The sequence below is a fragment of the Perissodus microlepis genome, chromosome 20 (genome assembly GCF_051167445.1).
Source record: "Perissodus microlepis isolate ML-2025 ecotype Zambia chromosome 20, ASM5116744v1, whole genome shotgun sequence".
NCBI lineage: Eukaryota > Metazoa > Chordata > Actinopteri > Cichliformes > Cichlidae > Perissodus > Perissodus microlepis.
The window spans coordinates 29836088-29859791 of record NC_140480.1 but is presented as its reverse complement, the minus strand read 5'-3'; the positions used below and the strand labels follow the sequence as shown (position 1 = coordinate 29859791).

General features: G+C 38.6%; 3 protein-coding genes across 8 annotated transcripts in view; 1 reads left to right on the top strand and 2 right to left on the bottom strand.

Annotated features, from left to right (window-relative positions):
- The window catches only part of LOC146364845 (uncharacterized), a 49910-nt gene extending 43129 nt beyond the window's left edge, over window positions 1–6781 (bottom strand). For 2 of the 3 annotated variants that reach the window (XM_084916126.1, XM_084916125.1), the window contains exons 1-8: window positions 6494–6781; window positions 5701–5817; window positions 4485–4556; window positions 3688–3861; window positions 3319–3476; window positions 1807–1995; window positions 712–1294; window positions 253–415 (exon numbers count right to left, since the gene is read on the bottom strand). In XM_084916126.1, the coding sequence (XP_084772252.1) occupies window positions 253–415; window positions 712–1294; window positions 1807–1995; window positions 3319–3476; window positions 3688–3861; window positions 4485–4556; window positions 5701–5817; window positions 6494–6565 (1528 nt within the window). In that variant the 5' untranslated portion in view covers window positions 6566–6781. Of the gene's footprint in view, window positions 1–252; window positions 416–711; window positions 1295–1806; window positions 1996–3318; window positions 3477–3687; window positions 3862–4484; window positions 4557–5660; window positions 5818–6493 lie in introns of all 3 variants that reach the window. The other variant, XM_084916127.1, reaches the window with a different exon arrangement.
- A 3993-nt stretch (window positions 6782–10774) lies between these two features.
- cd40 (CD40 molecule, TNF receptor superfamily member 5) lies at window positions 10775–18503 on the top strand. Of its 4 annotated transcripts, none has more exons than XM_084916133.1 (9): window positions 10775–11903; window positions 12424–12505; window positions 13602–13721; window positions 13845–13991; window positions 14090–14183; window positions 15524–15582; window positions 16021–16107; window positions 16205–16227; window positions 17128–18503. In XM_084916133.1, exons 1-9 carry the CDS (start codon window positions 11856–11858, stop codon window positions 17383–17385), a joined length of 918 nt encoding a protein of 305 aa, XP_084772259.1. In that variant the 5' UTR covers window positions 10775–11855; the 3' UTR covers window positions 17386–18503. The 4 variants fall into 4 exon arrangements, with proteins under 4 accessions (XP_084772259.1, XP_084772258.1, XP_084772257.1 ...); XM_084916132.1 differs by having other exon boundaries at window positions 10777–11903; window positions 16202–16227; XM_084916131.1 differs by having other exon boundaries at window positions 10780–11903; window positions 16018–16107.
- Window positions 18504–19544: 1041 nt separating this feature from the next.
- Window positions 19545–21023, bottom strand: irx7 (iroquois homeobox 7). Its single transcript, XM_084916128.1, has 2 exons — window positions 20729–21023; window positions 19545–20543 (listed from the first exon to the last, which is right to left on the bottom strand). Exons 1-2 carry the CDS (start codon window positions 20948–20950, stop codon window positions 19794–19796), a joined length of 972 nt encoding a protein of 323 aa, XP_084772254.1. The 5' UTR covers window positions 20951–21023; the 3' UTR covers window positions 19545–19793.
- Window positions 21024–23704: the final 2681 nt, after the last annotated feature.

Here is a 23704-nt window from a genome sequence, read left to right as displayed (position 1 = left end):
TCTTTCTGTGTAGTGCTTCCCTCTGGTGGTTGTGTAAACACATGTTCTAATTTCTAATTCACTGGAGAAATAAGCTCCTTTATTTGACTTAATCCGGAAGAATGGCTTTTCATTACAGCTTGGAAATTATACTCATTATTTTGCAGAGGAAATCTAATCTTCTTCTTAAAATGCTGAAAATTATATGTTTCCGTTGGCAATATTTATGAGCAGCTTCACGTCAAAAGTCATAGACATATTTATTGTACTCACTGAAGTTGTGTGCAATCTTCTGGTTCAGCATAATATGCTGGGTATTATTTGGCTCAACGACACCAAATGTCCCAAGATCTTTAACAGCAAATTGCCCGTGTAAGAGTGATGTGTCGATTTCAATCCTCCCCATGCGTTCCTGTATCCAGAACGATTTTGCAATCTGCCAACAAACAAATGAATTCAGTACTGCAACAATTTAATTTTATGAGGAAATCAATGTTAATATTACAAAAGAACAGCACTTGAAAAGAAATAACTGACAGACAAAACAAAGAACAATTCGCAGCAATAATGAAGAAAAAACAAGCTGAAACTGACCTTTCTGTTTTTGCCGAAACAATAAAACATGTCATTTAAATATGAAAGACTCACACTAATGGGAGCCTTTGTAAGTGCTATACTTGGCTCTGAAAATATGATAATTCAATGACTTGTAATGAATGGAGACAGTTTTACCTTGTCTGGGCCAATAAGATCCCAGTGGAAAGCCTTGGTGCGTGCTTTTTTTGAATTTAGGTTGAGGGGTAAAGGTGGAGGAGCTGGGATGCTTCGGGGGGGAGGCCCTGCTTCTTGGGCAGGAGACTCTGGGACTGCGGGAGGGGGTTGAAGGATAGCACGGGGACTGGGTGGAGGGGAGGTGGGAGATGTCGGACTGGGAGAGGGCGGTAATGAGACCTGAGGTGGGATTATTTGGGGAGAATTCCTCCTGCGAGGTTTAGGAATAGGCTTTGTGTGATCAGCTGGTGGATGGGTTTGCTGAGCTGATAAATTATCTCCATCACTCAGGGGTGGATCTGCATTTTTATTATCAGCTGGAGGATAAGTGATGCTGCCAGCACCGAATTCACCGCTGGACTCGAGATCTGTATCATTGTCCTCTGTGTCTTCGGTTATGCTCACGTGTCGAAAGAACTTTTGTTCCATGAACATCTTGGACTTCCTTTTCCACTCTGAACACAGTTTGTCAATAGCTTTGACCCATGCATCCCGTTCCTGTTGCACTGTCCCCGGGGCAACTGTTTCATCTGGCACCTTGAACCTGCAATAAATAAGCAAAACCTAACTAGCATTTCTTATTTAGATGACAAAAGTGTGGTAATTAACAGTCCCAGACTCCTTTTATGATATTATCACTCAAACTGTTACAGTAAAAATGAACACATTACACAAATAGACTTTTGATCAAGAATACCCACTTGTGCAAGGCAGATAATTACTTAACAAAGCGCTTTACAATTCCATTATTCATTCACTCTGGTAGAGGCAAGCTACAGTTGTAGCTACAGCTGCTCTGGGGCAGACTGACAGAAGCGAGGCTGCCATATTGCGCCATCGGCCCCTCTGGTCAACACCAGTAGGCGGTAGGTGAAGTGTCTTGCCCAAGGACACAACGACCAGGAACCGGGGATCAAACCGGCGACCTTCCGGTTACAGATGCGCTTCCCAACCCGCAGCGCCACGGTCGCCCCACAAACAAATACAGCTGGTGTGACAGAGTTCATTAGCTGCTTGCTTTTGTTATATTTCCACATCTTAATAAAACTCACTCACTGGTACTCATTTTTGTGGGTGATTAGACTGAAAATGTCAGAGTCGTTACATTTCTGCACTCTGGTGTCACCGTCTGACAGGTGAATCACAGTGGAAACAGGCACCGAGAGTGTCATCTCGCCATCTGTGGTGCCCCGGCACCTCAACGGGACCAGCGTTAGTTGTCCTGGATGGAGCCGGGCCTCATATCTGGAATAAAATGGAGGAGTCATGTTTAGTGTAAGCTTTAGATATTTCATAATGTATGCAATTTACCGGTGTCTACTGTTTTTGAAGAAATAGAAATATAAAAAATATAAAACAGCAGCTAGAAATATAAAATACCCAGCCTGGATGTATTCTAAGATAAGCTCATCTGCCTACTACTTCACTGCTAATACCTTCTAGTAATGGGTCATGTATGAAGAAACATAGAGGAGGAGCCAGTTGTAGGCTCAAATCCAGGAAAGGTTCAGTTAGAGGAACTTTTCTTACTGAAGATAACAGATAAGAGGCTTTCGAGAAAAGAAGCGAGTTAATGTAACACCTGGCTCAAAGATTGTATCAATTTTCCATCAGCAATCAAAATGAAAGCATTTTTCAGGAATGTACTTAAAACTTATTTTGCGGCATACATATGTCTGGATTCTGGCACAAAAGGATTCGTTTTTCATTCCTCTGCTGTAGGGCAAAGTTGAAGGCAATTGCAAATATGATTTTGATTAAACTTTATTTGCATATGCAGTGATCCAACGTTCTTGGGCAATGGGGGAATGGAGGATTGTGGACTAGAATTGGTTGGATAAACATTTCGGGGTTCAGAAATACTGTAATCATTTTGTATGACTGTAAAACTGAAATAAAACTCAAGTAAACTTAAGAAACTCAAAACTATCGTAGAATTAGCTTGTAGCATGAGCTACAAGGATTCAAAGTCTATTAAAAGGGATCAATTATGCAGTACATTAATTTTATTCCATAAAATAAAGTGGTGGGGCGTGGTCTGTGGTGCCACTGTAGGGGAGGCGGACACACATGAGCGGCATCTGCAATCATGCCTCGCCACACATATACAGTTATGTCCATAACTTTATTGACAATGACACATAGTGTACTTATACAAAGTCCCCCTCTTTTCAAGGCTCAAAGGTACATGTCCAAACTCACATTATTATTATTATGAGGATTTTTTAAATACTTGAATGAAAATTCTTTGGAGTCAATGTAGAGCCCATGAACATCGTTAAATGCTGGGTTTCCACTTGAGATGCTTCAAGCACCATCATCTGAGGCTTTTTGCTTTTCTGTCTCTGTGCAGTTTAAAGTGAAAATCATGCTCTGTTGGGTTGAGATCACTCAGGGTTTATGTCAAGGCCCAGTATAAGACCAAATTAATGTTTTAAGCTGTTGACTTCTACACTAGTAATCGTCAAATATTACTGACAAATAACTTCTCATGACTAACAAAACTGTCATTTTGTCCTGTGGCTGTTTTGTGAGAGCAATGCTTCAATAATAAGTGGACATACATACTTCATCCATTTAAATGATGCCAAGCCTCCTCTGTGCAGCAACAACATCCCTTCTCGAATGCTCTGTGGTGCCTGAGATTGCTCTTGGGATTCTGCATTTTCTTCTCCATGATCATTGTATATGTTATTATAAATTATCTTATTGACAAGCTCCATCATCTGCTCGAAAGAGAGAATCACGAGAATGAAAAGAGTCACTGTGAAACCATCAATGAATGATATGAAATGGTATAAAAGTAAAAGCAAGGCTGTTTTGCATTTATTTTTATAGCCTAAGTGTTTGCAATCAAGAGTCTAAATTCAAAGAGCAATAATCACATCTCAGTAAATCTCAGCAGAAATTGCCTTGGTAAAACAATCTTATCGTCACCTTATGTTTATCCTCCAGCGACGTGGCCTCCAATTCATAATCATGATGTCCTTTAAAGGAAATAGAGTACCTGGAACCCTCTCCATCATCACAACTCTTGACAATAGAGAAGGGAAGTTGCCGCTTGACGATTCCTTTCTCTATGCTGCACACCATTTTGGTCCTGAAATCAATCTGGATGTTCACAATGTGAGTGATTAAATGAGCATGTCTGAAGTGTGCACTGTGTGGCATTAAAACATTTATTACTGCCTCGCTTTAGCGATTAATCTGCTTTCAGTAATGTACCATCGTGATGTAAAAAGTCTAATTTGGTCATTACATTAGATTACACAAATCGACAAGTACAATTCCCATCAGCCCAGCCTGACTTTATCTTTAGTGCTAGTTAGCAATGCTAACATTTTTGTGTGTGAAAGAGAGAATCTGGAACTTGCAGAATCCTCGGCCTCTACATTTATATGGATTGCCTGTTAAATTTTTTACTACTGCACTCTGCCAGAGGAGCTTTGCATGTTTCAAAGTGTAAAATAATCCTTACTTATCTTGTACCTGTACCTTCTTCAGCCCCTGTTCTCTTTAAGGCCCCCCTCCCTTAAAGATTCCTTCTCTGGTTCCTCTCAACAACAGGTGGGTGGAGTACAGCCAGAGCATGCAGCTGACCATGTTAAGGGTTGCTCTGTCACCCCAGAGAGCTAAGAGCAGCCTGAAGCCTGAGGTCACGGTCTACATTCCTGTCTCATTTGTTATGCAATTGGATGCCTACAGCGAGTTTTTTGCTTTTGTTTTGAACTCACCTGTAAAACCCGTTTCTGCCACCTGTAGCGGCCATGCTTGTGAACGCTAAAGTTGTACTGAGATTCTAGTTCCTGCAAAAACAACCAATAAACAACATTTCATATATGAATACTTAGAGGGAAATCACCACTTAAGGACAATGTAGAATCACTAGATTACACTATACTGGATTACACAAGGACACTGCATTATTGTTTCTTCCTAAACCCTTGGACTACCTTCCACAAAATTGTGTTTGAACTGATTCAGCAGGCTTTGCAGCTTATTAGCAAAACAACGTTTATAAATAGCAGAAGAAGATGCAGTACTATATTTTTTAAAGTCAGGTTAACTCCAGCATCAGACTTTTAAAGCCATCTGCAAAGTTTCTGGTGGTGCATTTAGGATATCTACATGTAAATTACATTCCTTTACCTGTGTCTGTCGCATGTTGGTTATTTGCAGGGACATGTCGACTATAACAGTTTAGTTAGTTAGATCAGTAGCTTAAGGGCTGGTGTTTATAATTTGATTCTTACATGGAATATTGTTTGTTCTGTTGTCCACTCATACGGTATTATCCAGGAAGAAGAGACATTAGAGGGTGAATTAGACATTAGACAGTTCATTTTGGGTTTGCTTTTAAACCATATCTGGCTGTCTTGAATGGATCGTTTACTTCTTGTAATATTTGTGAGAATTTAAGCTTTATCTGTGCTATTAAAAAAATCCACCTATGAAATTATACGCTTAACATAAACGGAGCAACAACCTGGAAAGTTTACTTTAAATTCCCAACTGACTGTTATTTTTCTTTAGCTTTAACTACGACACACTCCACTAAATCCCCCACTCATCTGGAACTGTTTAGTGTTGAGCGCATGAAATAAAACTACACATATCTACATATAGTGAACATTTAAACACTTTCAGGGAAAACTGAAAACCTGCAGGTTTCACTCTCCATCTCGTCACATACTGGTGGTCTGGACACATGGGGAACCCCAGATCCTGTTTACGGTATCTTGTGTTATGTTATGTTACTGCATTATGGTCAAAGCTTGTTTCACATGACTCATAATACAAAACAATGCAAATTCTATCCACAAGATCCCTTTTTTTCTTCTTTTTTATTTTTTATTTTTTGAGTTTTCAACATTGAAACCACACCCATGTCATACTCAAACTGAAGTCACCATGAAAATCGTGTACCTGCTTAGTAAAAATGGGGGTTACCTTGTCATCTGTCATCTTCTGTTCTCTGTCCATCCTTGCCTGCTGCAGAGCATCATCGATTGATAACTGTCCACTCTTCACCTTGTTCAGGATGTCTAGTTGCATCTCATTGCTCAACTGAAAACATAAAAATGTAAAAAGATGAAGACTTTATCTTTGTCTGGTTGATTTTCTTTCCTTTTTCACCCACATTTCAAAGGTCATCCCGATCTCAAAACAAGCATTCTGTGTGTGATTTATTTCTTCATATTTTAAAAAAGTGACAATATTGAAAGACCACAGAAAAATTAATTATTTAATATCACTGCAAAGAGCTGTCACGTTCTCACTTTAAATATTTCCACCATAAGCACTATCCACAGGTGCACTGCTTAAGTTTTCCTTTAGATTTGCATAAAGATGGCACTGATTTCTCTGCATCGCAGTATGAGCAATGCCAACATCTGTCTGTCTAACCACACTGATAAGCCATTGTGTTGTAACATTATCAGAAACCGTTTAAAAGATCTATTCCAGGAACATACTGTCACACTTCTGAGTAATGTCTGCTCCTATCTTTGGGAAATTTCTATCAAAAAGGAAGTCAAGTAAAATTGAGGAAGTAAAATGCTAAAGAGACACTGGTGTGCTAAAATAGAGCATTGTCTGCTCTTACTGTGGGCCTGCACATGTGACGTTAGTGAAAGCAAGGCAGCTATTCTGTAGAATCACTATTACAGTAAAGCTGTTGTTATTTAATGACTCATCTGCAGAAAGAGCTTGGCACTTCCTTAATTCATAAACTGATTCTTACCTGTGGCATGTCCCCAGTGTACTTCTCCATCCTGGGTGGGTTGTCTTTTCTCTTTGATCCTAAAGTTGGCATCCTAGCTGGTTTAGATTATCTACAAAATGCTACACAGTTTCTCACTTCAGCGAGAAGTTTCTCCTTTACTGCAAATATAGATTCACAGTATTGTGTCTTGTTTTGTTTGTCATGCAGCCTAAACAGAGATCTACTTGACGACTGGGGAAAAAAAAGAAATGTGCTATGATTTGTAGGATTCCTTCTACCACCGCCCACTTTCAACGCAGGTTAAATTTGTTCCTGCTTAGGTTGTTTAGCCACACCTACAGCAGCCAGCACAAAGACTTTATCTCCAAACAGCATACATTTCAAGGCAGGTTATATGTCTTAACTTGCAGGACATGGTTTTACCTCTTCTGTTGTTTTTTCTATCCATTGGAGAGTGCGAGGGAACCCATAATTTTGAGTGTTCATATGAAATGCAATAAAAGTACTAAAAATGTATCTCCTTTTTTCAAAAAAGAATTACTTTGTTTGAATTATTATAGCATAGGTTTGAAAAGATGTATTCATTAATTTAAAAGTTAAAATATTATGAGATATACAGGATTTAAAACTTTACAGTTCCAAATCACACAGTGTAAAGACTGTAAACATCTGGTTCGGGATTCATAGTGTGAGGTGTTTTTCCTGCATAGGTTTGTACACATGTCTTTATGTACACATGTCTTTATGTACACATGTCTTTATGTTGAGCATGTGGCAGTTTATGTGACAAACGCTCAATAACTGAAGTGCAGGGATGTGCACAAGGACAGACATTTCGGTTAGTTCTCTGCTCATTATTGTGTTTTTTGCACTGCGTACATTATACTGTGGTTTTAAAAGCTAACTTTGAGGACTGTTTATTTGCTGTGTACATCAATTTTATGTCATTTTGTTCTATTTTTTAATTTTTTTTTTGTAGTTCTTTTTCATAGAGATTGCATCTGAGAAGTTCTTTTTTTTTTATTGTTTTAATCTTCATAAATCTTTATTGCTTTTTTGGTGTTGTTTTTTTCATCCATTGTTCATCCAGTTTCCTCCGTTTATCCAGTTCAGGGTCACAGGGAGGGGACTGGAGTCGGTCTCAGCAGTCACAGGGTGAAAGGCAGGGTGCACTTGTTATGGCCCTGGCCATAATGTGTCTTAGTGGCTGTTTCTTTTTCTGTGTCTTTAAGTCTCTGCAGGTCCCTGATTGGATTAGCTGATGGCTGCTAATTGGTCCCCTATTCATGCGGTTGCTTTCAAAATCCCTCAACAGCAGTTGTCCCGGGGCAGCAACTGACAGCAGCAGCAGACCTGACCCTGGCCTCCAAACTCTGTGATATTTGTGATTCTCGTGACCTATCGAGCTTGTATATAGTGTGTAAATCATCCTTCTCTTGTAAATAGCACCTTGTAAATAGTCACTGAAGCCGAAGGGGTGAGCTGCCTTGTTGTTTTCTGTATTGTTTCCTCCTGTTTATTCAGTTAGGGAGTTAGGTGTGGCATTTGTCTTTTGTTTGTTCTTTTCATCACGTAGGGTTTAGGTAGCACCTCCTTGACTGATTAAGCTGGTTTTGTTTGTTATGTTGGCCTTTGTTCAACCCAGAGTCACGCTTCAGTTTAAACAATAAACCACTGTTCACTAAGAAATCTTTTCTCCTCTGTGTATGGTTTTGGGGACCAGGGCGGGGTCAATCTTTTCAACTCTTATGTTACGTTCCTGTACCCCTAGACTGGTGCGTAACAGCACCCTGGAGAGGTCACCAATCTGTCACAGGATAAACATACAGAGGTAGACAGCTATCTCACATTCATACCAGAGACCATAAGCCTAACTTCATGCATGGACTATAAGAGGTGATCACCGTCACAATTTCTTTTTTTTTCTGACCATGTAATGATCAGAAATAATGTAATAAAGTTATTGTATTGTATGTATTGTGTATAAATTACTTATCTGAGAACTAGTGTACAATAGAGTTATTTTACTGCATATTTACTTTTTTTAATCGATAGCTGAACGTATACTCACACTGAAAAAAACTGTAAGTAATGAAGTTCATCTCATCAACTTTATCTACAACAAAGTTTTATGAAGAAAATCCATTATAGTCAGTTTAGGAGAGGAAAAAAAGCTTCAAAACAAATAAATGGATAAATGGCAAAATAGATAAGACAGTATCTAGACCTTCATCACTTCACCAGTGAAATAGGCTATTTAGAATACAGAACATGATTAGGTTGCGCAAGTACAGGGATTTTTTCTGGGCACACAAATCCCCGTGCATTTAAATAGGAAAAAAGGGGGCAAAGCCTTAATGTTATAGTATCTTAAAGTATAATTCATGAGAAGTACTTTTTTGCTATGGATAGATATTCTGTAATTAGTAAATCTAAAATCTGTAAAACGAGTTAGCTAAATGGGGTAAAAAAAAAAAAAAAAAAAAAAAAAAGAAGAAGAATAAAAAGTACCTTTCAAAAAATTCCAGATTTAGTTTTGTTAATGTTAATCTGTTCATATTCCTCAGAAATTTACAGGACAGTGGTGACATTTTTAAAATGGGAACAAAGCAGGACACTGAAAGGGAATCTGTACTGGAATTTCCAAAAACCGTAGTGCTGTGAGATGTGGTGACGTCGCAATGATTTTTGGCTGCTTACGGTACCTGTACCGTAATTGCAAGAGTATAGCGCAACAGAATGTGACACCTGCTGCTGTTTCATTCGATTTGGCGAAGAAGCAGCTCGCGTTGGTCATAGATATTTTAAAAACGTTACATATAAATATTTTACATCTATATATAACAGAAAAGCTGCCTTTTAAGACAAACAATGTTCAACAGCAGCTGCATTGGGGAAAGCCCGCTCACGAAACTCTTATAGGGAAATCCCTGGTGGTGGTGTGGTGGGTTTAAGAAACTATCACAGAGTAGGTGTGGTCAAAAACGAACAAAACAACAAAAGTCATTGTACTTTCCACTTTTGTTAGATAAATATAAAGTGCTTAAAGTCCATTAATAATCACTGTTATTTCCTTACAATAATAATCTTATCATTTCAAAATACTGCATGACTACTTTGAGTAAAATAGTACCAAACATGTGGCTTATATGTATATATAACATAACACGTGCATCATATGTATAACATATAAAGAGTGTTTGAGCTTCAATGTGCCGATTATTAATATTCAGAATGTGATAGAAGTCTGTTTTTGTATTCACCTGCTAAGGAGTGGAAAGTGTCCTGGAAGTCACCGAAAATCTGAGGTGCTCATCTGAAAGTACTGCTATTACGTTGTGTTAAACAGTTGTAAGGACATTGCACATGCCAACATCAGGACAGGAAGTCATATATGAGACATCAATACTTTTTTTTTTTAATTATTGCATTTTTGAAAGATTTATAGAATACAGATCTTTCAATAAAAATGTACATGTTTTTTTCCCACTTTGTGCTACCTAAAATAAAGCTTTAATAAAGACTGGTGGAGTGGTGTTCCTATAACAACCTGGACCTTAACATCTCAAAAACCAAAAAAAAAGAAGATGGTAATTCACTTCAAAATATCAAGGTGTGTCTGCTATCTGTAAACATGGTGGGCAAATTGAGAGATTTAAGTGCAACATGTTCCGATTTCACCTCATCAAAAAAACATCTCCCATTAGGTAAAAAAAGGCCCAGCAGAAACTCTTCTTCCTGGGAATTCTCAAACAGGACCACCTCCCTGCAACAACTGATAATTAGTAGCCATCATCACAGTAGTTGTACAGCAGAAGCCTGGAATGATCTGCAGAGGGTAGTAAAAGCAGACGAGTGTGTCATCTACCACTTCTGATTGACCAAACCTTGGCACCGCACTGAGAGCAGGGCAGGAATGCAACCCATCCTAAATACTGGAAGATTCAAAGCTATAAAATGCAGACCAAAACAAACTAAAAGCAACTGCTTTAACCCAAAATGTATCACCCCCTGCAAATGACTCGGTGATTGCAATATGACTGAGCTTGACTGGTGCATTATTTGTCTATTAGCACTGAATGTAAGGAGAGTTATACACAGGTAATACACAAATGAAAAAGTAATGGTAACACCTGTACATCTGTGAATAGATCCCAGCCACATGAATCCTAGACATGAGTTCTTGGGGATTGTACAGATCCTGTTACAAATGGCTGTACATACACAGAAAAGTTTTGTTTTTCTGAATTAAGTCGAATTGCTGATGCCTTTGGGGGGGGGGACAGGCAGCTGCTGCATAATAGAACAGTACTTTCTGCTTCATCAGCCTCAAGAATAAGAAACAGTTCTTCTAACAGTTAGGCTGTAAAAAAGAAATCAAAAACTGGAAATAAAGTTGCAGCCACTTTGTTGTAATTTAAAAGGGAAATTTGTTACAGTCTATATATGATATATAGACAGGCAAAGGTAAAGACCCTACAGAGAAACCCCCAACAATTAGATGATCCCTTTTAACAGGAAAAACAACATTTTAACAGGGAAAAAAAAAATCCCCCCAAAACAAAACTAAATCTGGCTCAAGCAGGGGCTGCCATGTGTTGCAACGGGTGAAGGGAAAGACAGAGAGAACAGATGCAAAGTGTGGGAGAGAGAAGACAAAATTCAAAGCAGTATTGGTATATAAATACATAACTGGAGAAGAAATGCTCACAAGAAGTCACATGGCAATCTGAGTCTAAAGCAGCATCACCAAAAATCCAAATATCATAAAATGCACTGCTGTTCTTGTTCAGCTGTAAACAACTTTTAAATGCCAGAAGTAGCAAGCTTTTAAAATAATAAAGATTGCTACAAACCTCTACATGCAAAGATGGGTGACTTTCCAATAAACTGTGCTTTCTAATTTCTTTCTGTTATTTCTAAGGAGGTTTGGTGAGGCGTGATCTTCAAATGGTTGCTATGATTCCACTGGGTCGGACCTACTTTTACTTTCAGAACTGCCTTAGTTCGTCCTCAGACATACTTAATACTACTACTGGAGTAAAGCAGCAGAGTAGCTCTTCTTACTCCATCAGAAAAAGACCCACTCTTTATTTGTGCAAACAATGTGCCAGTCAAGCGTGCTTCCTGTTGTGTGAAACAACGCTTTGTCGCAGAGGAATTCTGTTTAAAGAGGATTTAGTACTACTTCTGGGTATTTTAGAAAATAGCTGAAGAGGAGTACAAGCTTCACGTGCTTTTACAGGAAACGGTCAAGGAAAAGCACCGCGCGTAGTCCCTCCCACACCGTATAAACAGAACACGTCGCCTAAATAAGTTCGCAGTCTGCCTATGTGTGCACTTACAGAGGTGTGTGCTGTTGTACTCGACGCTATTCAAAATGGATTTTAAGTTTATAGCGCTGCTTATACTGATCGGGTCTTTCATGGTGAGTAAACCGATTAATGCTATGTTTTTATTTTTACAGGGATCGGTTTTGACCTGCGACAACTTAAAGTAGCACGATTTCAGATTATTTCTTCTTAACGTGTTATTATACGCTATAATGTGTGCTAATTATCGTATCAATCTGTTACTTTACTGTGTTATATTATTGTCAAAATCCTGCTTTTTCCCTGTAAAGTCAAAACCTAATGCTACAGTTACGTTTCATGAGGTGCTTTCACTTTCGATTTCCCGGCAGTGGAGGGTTTGGACAAAGACGTGACCTTGTGTGAATCCCGATTTGCAAATATTTGTTAGTAACGTTACGAACAGCGGTGCACCTGGCTGCGTGCATTTAAAGCAGTTAACAGTTGGCTGAATCTTTGGGACTTTCCACCACGCCCCTCGCAGTCTACCCTGAGGAAGTGAATCTAACATTATCAACATAGAGATACTCAACCGATACTCGAGATCACACAAGGGCTAACTACCTCTTATTTAAATGTAATGCTTTTATTTTGCAGGGAATGACTGTTGCTCAGGCCAGCTGTGACCCAGAAACACAGTATGAAAAGGAGGGTCAGTGCTGTCTCATGTGTGAGCCAGGTACGAAAACACTTTTCCTATGAAAAAAAAAATTAAATAAAACACCTGCTTTCTTGTTTTTTATAATATATTGTCACCAAATTGAACTTGACAGATACATAAACAACAAATACAAGATTAAGAGCCATATCGAAGGCATAACTGTACTAATAGCATCCAATCTTTCTTTTTTCAAGTAATAAACATTTAAAGTAGTATGCATAAGAAAAAACCTAGCAGCAGGAAGCATGTGGTAGATAACTGTCTTTATCAGACAGCATGATCACTGTTACTAAAGCTTTGCTTTTGCTTTCATTTTGGCTGCATTTACACAAGCATTTCAGCTCTGAAAATGTTCCTCAGGACCTGTGTGTCAAAAGGCTAACATGCACATCAAACATTTCAAAAGATATACATATTATAGCCAAATGTGCATTTCCAACAAGCTAGTTGTTGCCCTTAGTCATGCCTCACTCATGGTCTGTGCTGGCAGCACCCTCACCTAAAACAAACTGAATATTTGCACCAAGTGAGAATTCATCTTTCCTGTCTTGTGCTATGTGTCTGTATAAAAAGAAGGTGAAACTGAAACAGTTGATTGATAACACTGGAGGCAGACATTTTGACAAAAGGCCCTTTCATTCATTTTTTGAGGAGAATTACTTTAGCTTGAGATTTCCAAACGACAGTAATTACTCTTCTTTAATTTATTATCAGTGTGAGTGTCTTCCAGCTTTATGGACTTTTGGTGGAACACAAAAGACATTTTAAGATGACAGCAGAGACACTGAGAAGTTGCGATCCTGGTATTTTAACATCTCAGAATAGAGTAGCTTATAGAAAAAACAACCTAGTAATTGGAAAAGGGGCCCACGTAATCCCACAGACAATGTGAAGCATGTAAACAAACCAAATATAACGTGTTGATTAAAAGGTGTTAGGGTTTGTTAGAACAAGATAAGCCAACCATCACCTAGTTGACTTGACTTTGTCATATTTCCCTAAAAGGTCCATTGATTACCTAGACTCAGAAATCCCAATTTACTAATTACTCAGGATAAATAAAGTACTTGCAAATAATATACTTGATTCTAACTCTGCATATCTTGTTTTGCAGGGACTAGCATGTCTACAGAAGATTGTAAGACTCCTCAATGTCAACCTTGTCTGGATAATCACTACCAGGATAAATACACAACGAAAAACAAGTGTCTGCAGCAGCCTTACTGTGATAGAAGTAAGAAATTGTGACAAATTACCTCAAACTGTTCCGATATAGTGTGTCTGTGTATACTGGGACAGAGAGAGGCTTCTCTTTAATGTTGCTCACCTTACAGCGTAAACCTTTTTTGTCATTTAGATAAAAACTTTGAGGCTCAAGCCCAAAAAAGCAAGACAGAGCGATCCATCTGCAAGTGTAAAGTGGGATTCCACTGCTCCAGTGAAGAATGTATTACCTGTGTGGAACACACAGTCTGTCAACCAGGATATAGAGCTAAAGTCATAGGTACCAACATCCTTGTGACTGAACATTTGTTTAATTAGTTTTAAGTTTTTTATTATGCGATTGAGTCTCTTTTTTTGAAAATGATTTTTGATATTCAGGCAACAACTCACAGGACACAGAGTGTGAAAAATGTCCAGACGGGACATTTAACAATAATACGTCGTGGTATGCTCAGTGCCGCAAATGGACAGAGTAAGTACACATTTACATTAACATGTGAACTTAGAGATGATCTTTATTTTTAAAAAAAAACTTGAAAAGGGGCCTTTGTTCACCTTTTGAATTTAGTTATGTGTTTCAAGAATATTTTTCCTTCTTCCTGTGAATATGCCAACAAATAGTCCCGCAGAATATCCAGCATAGGTCAAGGTCAAGTTTATTTATATAGCACATTTCCAAACAGTCAATGCTGCACAATGTAGCATACCACTAAAACAAATAAAATGCAATAACGATGCAGTAAAATATAGAAAAAACAAATAAGTAGATGAGATAAGTCAATAAAAACAACTAAGGCTGTTAAAACCAAAATGTTTAGGTCAAAGTGTGTTAAAAGCCAGACCATGAAAAATGTGTCTTTAGTAACGATTTAAAATGTTTGAGTGTTTGTGCTGATCTAATATTAAGAGTCAGACTATTCCACAGAGAAGGCTGTCGCCACGAGACGGAGTTTAGTCCGTGGAATAGTTACGGTTAGTTTCAACCTGGACCTCACGGTTCTTTCTGGAGCATAAATAGGAGCTCAGACAGAAAAGAAGGGGCTCGGCCGTTAAGTGACTTAAAAAAAAAAAGTAAGAGTTTAAATTGGATCCTGTATGGAACAGGGAACCAGGCTAAAACTGGGGTTATATGCTCCTTCCGCAAAGTTACTGCACTAACATACAATTTAAACACCTTCATTTTTATCATGAATTTAAAAAGCTGATGTGAGCTGTTTGGCTACAAAATCTGGAATTTTGTACAGGAATTTCTTCTCAAAAACAGGGATCAGGTGGTTGTTTCAGTTCTTCTGAAGAGCCGTGCCATAGATTATATTTTTCCTGACAATGATAGAAAATGCTGCTTGTAATTGACACCCGGAGACCATTGTTTATTCACTATTAATGTAGGAAGACCTTGTAGAGCTGTGTTTGTCTAAATCTGTCAACATGAAAAAATAAAGCGAATCTGAGGCATTGTATTGACTTGCTTCTTAAGTTTGTGTAACTTTAGCAGTGATTTATTAAAGGTGTGAGTCTGACTGAAAAGGAACTTCTGTAAATGAAGAAAAGGGTGTTTCTAGCTGATGGGATTTTTTACTGTGTTTCATGACGCAACCGGTTGGTTAAACCAAAATATGACCTCTGGCGTACTTACCTTTCATTAGGCCCAAATACAGTAACTTACATAAGCTTTAATCTTTGTGTAGGGGCAACAAATCAAATGAAAATAGTGGTATTCAAAGTGGAAATACAAACCAATAACGAATTATTGAAAAACAAATGCAACACTGAGGCAGGAATTCTGCTCTAATACTGTGAAATTCATTGCAGATGTGAAAAGGGATATCAAGTTGAAGAAAAGGGAACGCACACCACCGACAACACATGTGGTAAGTTGTATGTAGGAAGATGAATTGCAAAGGTTTCTCACCTTTCTCGCTGCTGCCGTGTGCAGCTGTGTGGTTGGATGCGGTGCATTGTTCAAAACGAAACTATGTCAACTGTGAGAAGGTTTGTCTCATAAATCTTAGTTGGTCTGTGGTTTTCAGTGTGGCTTTGTCAGCTTTCACTTACTATGTATCGGCGTGTAGACTCCACAGTCTCCTAATTTACTGCTAATGTTAGAATTACAACTGAATTAATGATTTATTTTCAGTTTTCCACAACGCTTCTGAATTTATGCTTCCTCTGTTTAATGTGACTACGTGTTTGACATGAAAGTCTCTTTTGTTTTACATTTTGTCTGCACAAATACCCATGTTCTAGACAATATCAGAGAACTCGTTGTATGGTTAATGGTGTTTTTATTTCTTTTTCTCTACTAGCAGGGACACAACGGGGTCACATAATCGTCATCTCTATTTTATCTGCAGTTTTTGTGGTCACTGTTGGAATCCTGGTTTTAGTATATCGAGGTAAGCTGTGCTCTAAAGCTCTAAACAAATAAATAATAATAATCTTCCTATGTACTTATATTCTGTGTTTCTTCTTTTTTATGAATCGGTAAAGCAGGATGCATAAAACAAAGGGCAAAGGTAAATATGACTTTTTAAAATGTATTTATTTGTTGTTACGTGTGTATATATATATATATATATATATATATATATGTGTGTGTGTGTGTGTGTGTGTTTGTATATATTTGAAATTATGGAATTTAGAACCAATTAGTGTCTTTTGACCAGGTAATCAATTTCTAAAACTATTTCAGATATGTTACTTTAGCACTCCAGTGTACATCTGTAAACTAAAGATGATATCTTAGATTCTGAAAGATTAGCTTACTTTAGCATAAAGCCTAGAAACAGCTAGGCTTTATGCTAAGCTAAGCAACAGCTAATGAATCCAGTCATAAGAGGTGCACCTACAAGGATCTGTTAAAAATTTAATAATTTCATACATTAAAAAATTAAACTGTAAATATTTGTTTGATTGTTTTTTTAGGCTTTTCACAATGTAAGACTGCTTGTTGCTAATCTTTAATGCTGACCAGGAAAATATAACAGCAATCAACACATTTTTTTTAATGTACACACGTGAAAGCGATATGTGGATTTTAACTTTGAGCAAGAAAGAAATGAAACAGTTGCACAAAATGAAAGCCTGTTCTTTTAAATGAGTGCTGAGGTTTGTCCTCAAGTTTAATCAGCTTGGGTCATTTTGTGTGGTCCCTTTTAATAGGTTTGCAGTGGATTTATATACACATCCTGCTGATTGTGTGGGATGTCTGTATTTCTGATGTACCTTAAATCCTGTTTCACACCTTTAGACACTGTTTCAGAGAAATGCACTGCATAATTCAACACAGGAACTATAGCATAAAGTTGTACATGCTTTGCTGTGAGAGGAAAAATGTGTAAAGCACCAGAACTGTTGACTTGATCAAAATGATTTTATCGTTATTATAATGTTTGTTATTTCTTTAACTCTGACAGAGCTATTTTGAACCACAGATGTGTGAAGAAGACATAACAACCCATATAGGAACAATGCATAATCAAATGACACCAGAGGAAAATGAGGATGAACTAAGCCATGAGCTCTCCTCAGAAGGATTCACAGAGAAAGGGAACCAGGTGATGCAAGAGAGAGGCAAAGAAGAAATCGTGTCTCGTCAGGAGTCTCAGCTGGAGTCTCAGTTTGAGTCTCAAGAAGATAGTCAGTCAATGGATCAATTTTACAAGCAAGTTTAAAAAACGACACAGATTGTCCAAAGTGCTGTGCAAAGTTAAAAAATAATTACCTGATCTGAATAAGAATCAATGAATTAGTCTCCTTACTAATTCATTTTGAATGTTTACATGAAGTTACAATCATTTCATTTGCACTAAATTGTAAAAACCTAAACACACACACACTATATATACGTGGTGTAGACGTTATCATCCGGCAAACAAAACGTGGCTGGTTTGTTTCCAGCTAGGAAGGACATGCGATTTAAAACTCCACCAAATGAAGCGCCCAGTGCGACCCCTAGTGGCAAGTGAACAGCCGAAAGTAGCTAGCTATAAGCCTAAACGTTAACAATAAAATGTAAAGTAAGATGTATTATAAAGTGTAAAGAGAGTGTGGGGTAGTGTGTGATTTACCTGCATTAGTTTTGAGGTTGGTTGCAATTTTTAAGTTATGCATTGTTCATTTTTTGTTTTGTTTTTGTTTGCTTGTGTGTGTGTGTGTGTGTGGGGGGGGGTTTCAAGACAGTATTGACAGGTGTCCTGCTCCTATGGACATGTCACATGGACCACTAGCTACCGCTACTGTTACCGTGTACATGATTAGCACTGTTTTGTTTGTTTGTTTGTTTTTTTAATTTGAAAACATGCAACATGTGGAAATAATCCGTGGGGTTGTTTATGTAAGCACAATCCCACTCCCATCAAGATCAAAACAACAGCGAAGACCACCCCACAGTGGACACCACCATGCTGAGCATGCTTACATCCTACAGTTAGCTTGTATATGATGTTGTGATCTCATTTGTTCTGTACAGATGCTTTGTTAGTATTTGCATGTACTAAAATTGTGCCGTTTAGCATGAAAATGGCATATTGTGACATTTAATAAGATGAGTTTGTTCATTGTTTCCTGCTCTTGGTTACCATAGCCTCCCACAATTCCCATAATGCTTTTGTGGGATCAGGAAGTATAATGTTCAGCGGGCTATACCATGCCATTTTGACAACTGGGTAGTATTACGTGTAGCCAAATTAGTTATTAGTTACTGTTTGTTGCTGAACCGTGGGCTTGCATGGTCTATGTACTCATGGTGACGATGCTGATAAAAATATTAAAACGTGATGTCTTCAACCGAGTTCCGGAGATGAAAGGAGCGTCTTGTTTCCGTTTCCTGCATTGGTTTATGGACGTGGTAGCCTACGTTCTCCTTTGAAAGTGTAAGTCACAATTAATTTAAAAATGTTTGTGCTGTGCCTTTGCACTTAGTCCTAACATGAATTGCGTTTTATCGCTGACAGTTTAAAGAGCCTTAATTGCCTCTTACCTGTGTCTGAGTACATTTGTCCTTTTCACCTCTGCTCTCTTCTCAGTGATGACTTTATGTTAAAACCCTGCAGGTTAGTAGACTAAACTGTGCTGTAATTGCTCTTGATTTCCACAGAGAGGCGCCAGATGATTACTCTACTTTAAAAATTCAGTTTTTAAGTTCAAATGGTAACTTTTTAGTGCGACACTAGAAATATGAGGCAAAAAACGTTTGTAAATATCCAAAGCAGACATACATTTATCGGTATCAAATATTTTTAAGGTTCATGACATGATATCAATTTTATTTCGTGTCGCTTGTGTGAGAAATCTGGGAGTCAGGTTGGAGCTAATCTGGCCTCTGTGCGTTACTGTTTGTAGGGATTTGCATAGAGAGTTGAGGCCAGAAGACAAGGCATTTCGGACCAGTTCCTCCCAGGAGCTTTTTTCATTATGTGTGGATTAATGGAGGTAGGTCCCTTTGAATGTACATGGAAAATGGTGTGATTGATACTAAGAACCTCTGGAAGACCCTAAGCCCCGCTGCTGTGAAGTTTTAGGAAATGGAAGTGCCATATTTAGGAAGGAGATAGTTTGTTTGTTTTCTTTTTAAAAAATCAAGTTTAATTGAATTAACTTGCAATATTCTATCAAAAAACCTATAGAGAATGACACAATAGACCTATTTTTGATGTGTAAATTTTCCCTGAATCTCTTTGAATTCTTAGTCTAATGTCATAGTCTCTAAGTGATATATTAATGTGGTCCTGCAGACTGTTAATGTGGGCTGTCATCAGTGTGATCGGAAAAGGTCAAAGCTGTATGCAAAGTATATCAAGAAGTAGGGATACAGACCAGTAAAACTGCAGAATTTCGCCATAAGTCGAAGTTTATTTAAGCAAAAAAATATTTCTTCATGATTAGACAAAGGAAACATAATTTACAGTTTGTTGGTGGAAAAATACATCTACATTATTTACAGTAACACAAACATGTTCATTCTTTGGTTTCACGACACATTTTCGTTTCAATGCAAACTTCAGGAAATCCCTGAGGTCTGAAAGTTTAAAGTGCAAAAGCTGTGGGAAAGTGTCCTTTTTATTCGTGCACAAACACCGGCTTAGACGAGTTCGCGAGTCGTATAGCAAGAGGGAACGAGCAGTCCGTTTCTTGAAGCCCAGTCTTCCCACAGTTTTCCGGCAGGGTGGTAAAAACTGTCGACAGGTTTCTTCACAGTCTCTGAGGTGGCGGTCTCTGCCAAAGACCAGATTTTGGGTTTTGGACTAGCGATGTTTTCTTTACTTTCCAAAACTGATGGCGTGCGGTCAGAGTCACGCTTTTCTGTCTTCTTGACAAGTCCAAGCTCTTTGTCTTCCTGACGCGGTATCTCCAAACGCGCATCCAAAGGTCCCGCGCTATCCAACGCGCTCTCGACCTGCTCGTCTGCATCTGTGCGCTCTGCTTGAGGCTCTGCCTCGTCATGCTCATCCAAATGACACTTCTGCTCGTCTTCATCGCTCTCCCCTTCTTGCTCCTCATCCTCCTCATCAGATTTCCCCTTTGACGCCCAGCTGACCCTGTTTTCCTTCTTGAGGCGCCTCCTTGCGTTGGCGAACCAGGTAGAGACCTGCGTGAGGCTCATTTTGGTGATGATGGCGAGCATGATTTTTTCCCCCTTTGTGGGATACGGATTCTTCAGGTGTTCGTTCAGCCAGGCCTTGAGCGCACCGGTACTCTCTCGGGTGGCCACCTTGGCCACCCTACTGGGATCATCGGCTGCTCCCGGACGGTATGGAGGGTAGAAAGCCCCGCTGCGAGCCAAGAGAGCGTGATGGTAGGGAGAGGCGGCTTTCAAGTCAAACCCGCTGCTCTGAAAAGTAGAATAAAAGAAAGGTAAGAACTAAAGAAGAGATTCGACACTTTTGACTCAGTGTCGCAAGCATCACACCCAGAATTTGTTTGACTTTACGCATCACAAAGATGCAATTTAAAACAAATCCGTTTTAGTTACTCGAGATCAGAGTGAGAGTGTTAATCTCTAAATTATCAACTCACCATGTGTGCAATGTGCCTGTGGTGTGGATAGGGTATAAAGTTATATCCCTGTAGTCCTGAGTATGGTATGGGAATCCCAGCTGCCATCGCAGCCAGATGCTGAGCCTGCTGCTGCTGCTGTACACCCGGTGGACAGCCCAGCACCGGGATCTGATATCCAGTCGGCATAGTGATGTTCCTCTCCAAGAAGAAGTTGCCAAATCCAGTTTGCGATGCGGGCATCTTTTCTGCGTCCAAGCTGTTGAGGTCTGAGTTTGATGCAACCTCCCGGGTCTGTTTATATAGGCTACACCCAGCTGCCAGCGGAGGAGGGCGAGAGAGGAGGGGGGAGACGGGGGGTATCCCACTGACAGCCCATTGACTGACAGCTACGTTCAAAAGACCTACAGCTTTCACTGGCAACAAATCCCATCAAAGAAGCCCTCCGCTGTTCCTTTTAGCGTTTTCGAGGAGAGGCTAAATATGTGCTGCTTATCGCAACGCTGTGATTTCTGGAGAGAACCTACGTTTCAATTCAAATGCGACCCTTTGGAGAGGTGACTAAAGACGCTCGTCTCTACATGACAAGCAAAGATCTGTTATTTATACTTTATTTTACATCAAAGTGTCCAGCAAAGTTTGTTTTTGTTCATTCGTCGATGTGACTCGTCATTTTTATTTCTATTTTACAGCCTCCAAAAAGGCAAAACTAAAAATAATAATAAAACTAAAAAATAAATAAAATAAAAATATTGTCTGTTTAAGTTGTAATGCTTACCCTCTCAATCCGTAGTTTGCATTATTTTAGTTTTTCTTCCATGTGATATATTTTTATGACAAGTTTAACACTTGTCATGTCTGGCACTAATCAACGGAGAGGGTTTTTTGTTTTGTTTTTACCTGAATTCAGTTAACAGCATCCTGCCAGTCTCTTATTGCCGCTTCTGACACTTCACCGCCTTCGGATCTGTCGTTTTGTGAATTTAATTAACCATCTCATAAGCAATAAATTACGCTAATAAGCCAAAAGGAGACGTTTACGCACGAGTAAAAGTGTCACTACGAGAGATTTCTTGAAGGTCTTTCACAAAATAATTAAAAATTTATGAAGAAAATGAACATAAAATATAGTTGTCCGTTAACCTCTCAAGCCCCGGAGCAACGTCTTTTTATTTGTTAATTTACTGACTGAACCATAAGACACTGCCCTTCATGTCGGATGGCATTGTTTTGAGCGCAGGGCAACGTTTCAATGGCTCTAATTAAACGAGGCTAAGTGAAACAGGTGTTGACTAATGTATATGATAATTATAAGATAACAGATGCTAATGTGTGTGTGTGTGTGTGTGTGTGTGTGTAAGGGGGTTGTTAGAGATAAGAGGTGAAGATTACACCTCTTATTCTGCTGTCCTCCTTCATGCCCTTCAAAAGAGTCGAAGTAAAGCTGAGTGTTTGTGTTCAAAGGAGCGCAGCTCTGTTATCTGGCATAAATTTGACTATCTTATTAACAGCATTAGAGGTGTAGTGTTGGTTGTGATAGCAGGAGTGCTTGTATTAAGTGGTAAAAGAAGTGTTGAAACAAGCAGAGCTGACACTTTAGAAAAGATTAAATTCAGTCTTCTCATTTTAAATTGACGACCTTTAATTTTCACCTGCAAGTTGCTATTTTTGTTGTTGTTGTTCTTTGGTTTTCATTTGGCTTCTTGGGTTGTTTTTTTGTTTGTTAGGTTTTTTTTACAGTACTTTCAGTCAGCTTTGATTTTGCTATTTTTGTTTTAATTTATTTTTTATGATGCATTTCTGTAGCAGCACAATGTTCTTCTAAATCTGAATAACCTCTAGCAATTATCTCACTTTTTGCAGTGTCTACGTATTTATTTCCTTTATCTTTCACATTAATCTAGGCTGCATATGCAAATATGCTGCATAATTTTCACAGATTAAAGAGAAATTTTAAACTTTTTACTCCATTGCACTTATTTGAAAACTTCCTGTATTTATTCTTGCAGTGTAAAAGACCTACTTGTTTCATCACAGTTGGAAGTTTACACTAAAAACAGAAGATGGACAAAAGCGAATAGCAATGGCATTTCTCTGAGTGTAAAAACTATTGTGTATGCTAATACAGTGTAAGAGATCCTATGAGGGGTTCTGCTGCTGAGTATGCTGATACTACGAGCCAGAAAAAAATAAGTGCATTGCAACTTTTGGTTATTCTCAAGCAATAAGTAAGAGAAAAGTGATGCAGGAAAGAAGTTAGTTATTATTAATTTAAAAAAACAAAACCTTAATTTAAATGTTTCTGTTCTTTCTCTCTTACTTTTATTATTTTTGGTAAACTCTGTATTATCTTAGAGGTATTTGTAAGATTTTGCTAAACAGGGTAAGTATGTAAACAGAGGTCCAGATGTAAAGAGAGTGGGAACTCTTGGGGGTAGCATTAGAGGAAAAAAACGTAGGAAAGGTGGGGGAGGGAGGGGAATTTATTTGGGTGCGGTCCACATAGCCTAAAGCAAATTTGTACAAGAGTAACAATGGGTTGACTAGGGAGCAAGGAGAAGAAGGCTTATGTCTTCAGTAGTCTACATCTCACAACACAAACAGCTCAGGGCAGCAGCCTTTGTCCCTCCTGAAGAACGTCTTTTCATTCTCTTCCTCTTTTGGCAACTCTGCCACAATACAGGTGTTGGTCCTGCTCTGACAGGTTTGGCTTGCACTGTTTGCTGTTAGGATGTCAGTGATTTACAGGAGAGAAAAGTGACCAAATGGAAGACGATTGTCCTCAGTACCCTGAGAGATAATGCAAGATAGCAGAGAGGATGAACCCATCTTCATCTGTGATAACATCTGAGCCCGTGCTCTGTGCTGAAACAATGCTCTATATCCTCCTGCTATTAACAAATCCTCTGCATATTTCATATTATAGCTCACTAAACATGATGTGAAGTTTAATAAGACCCCTTTATTTTCTTATTTTGGGAGCGTAAAATGCTGAAT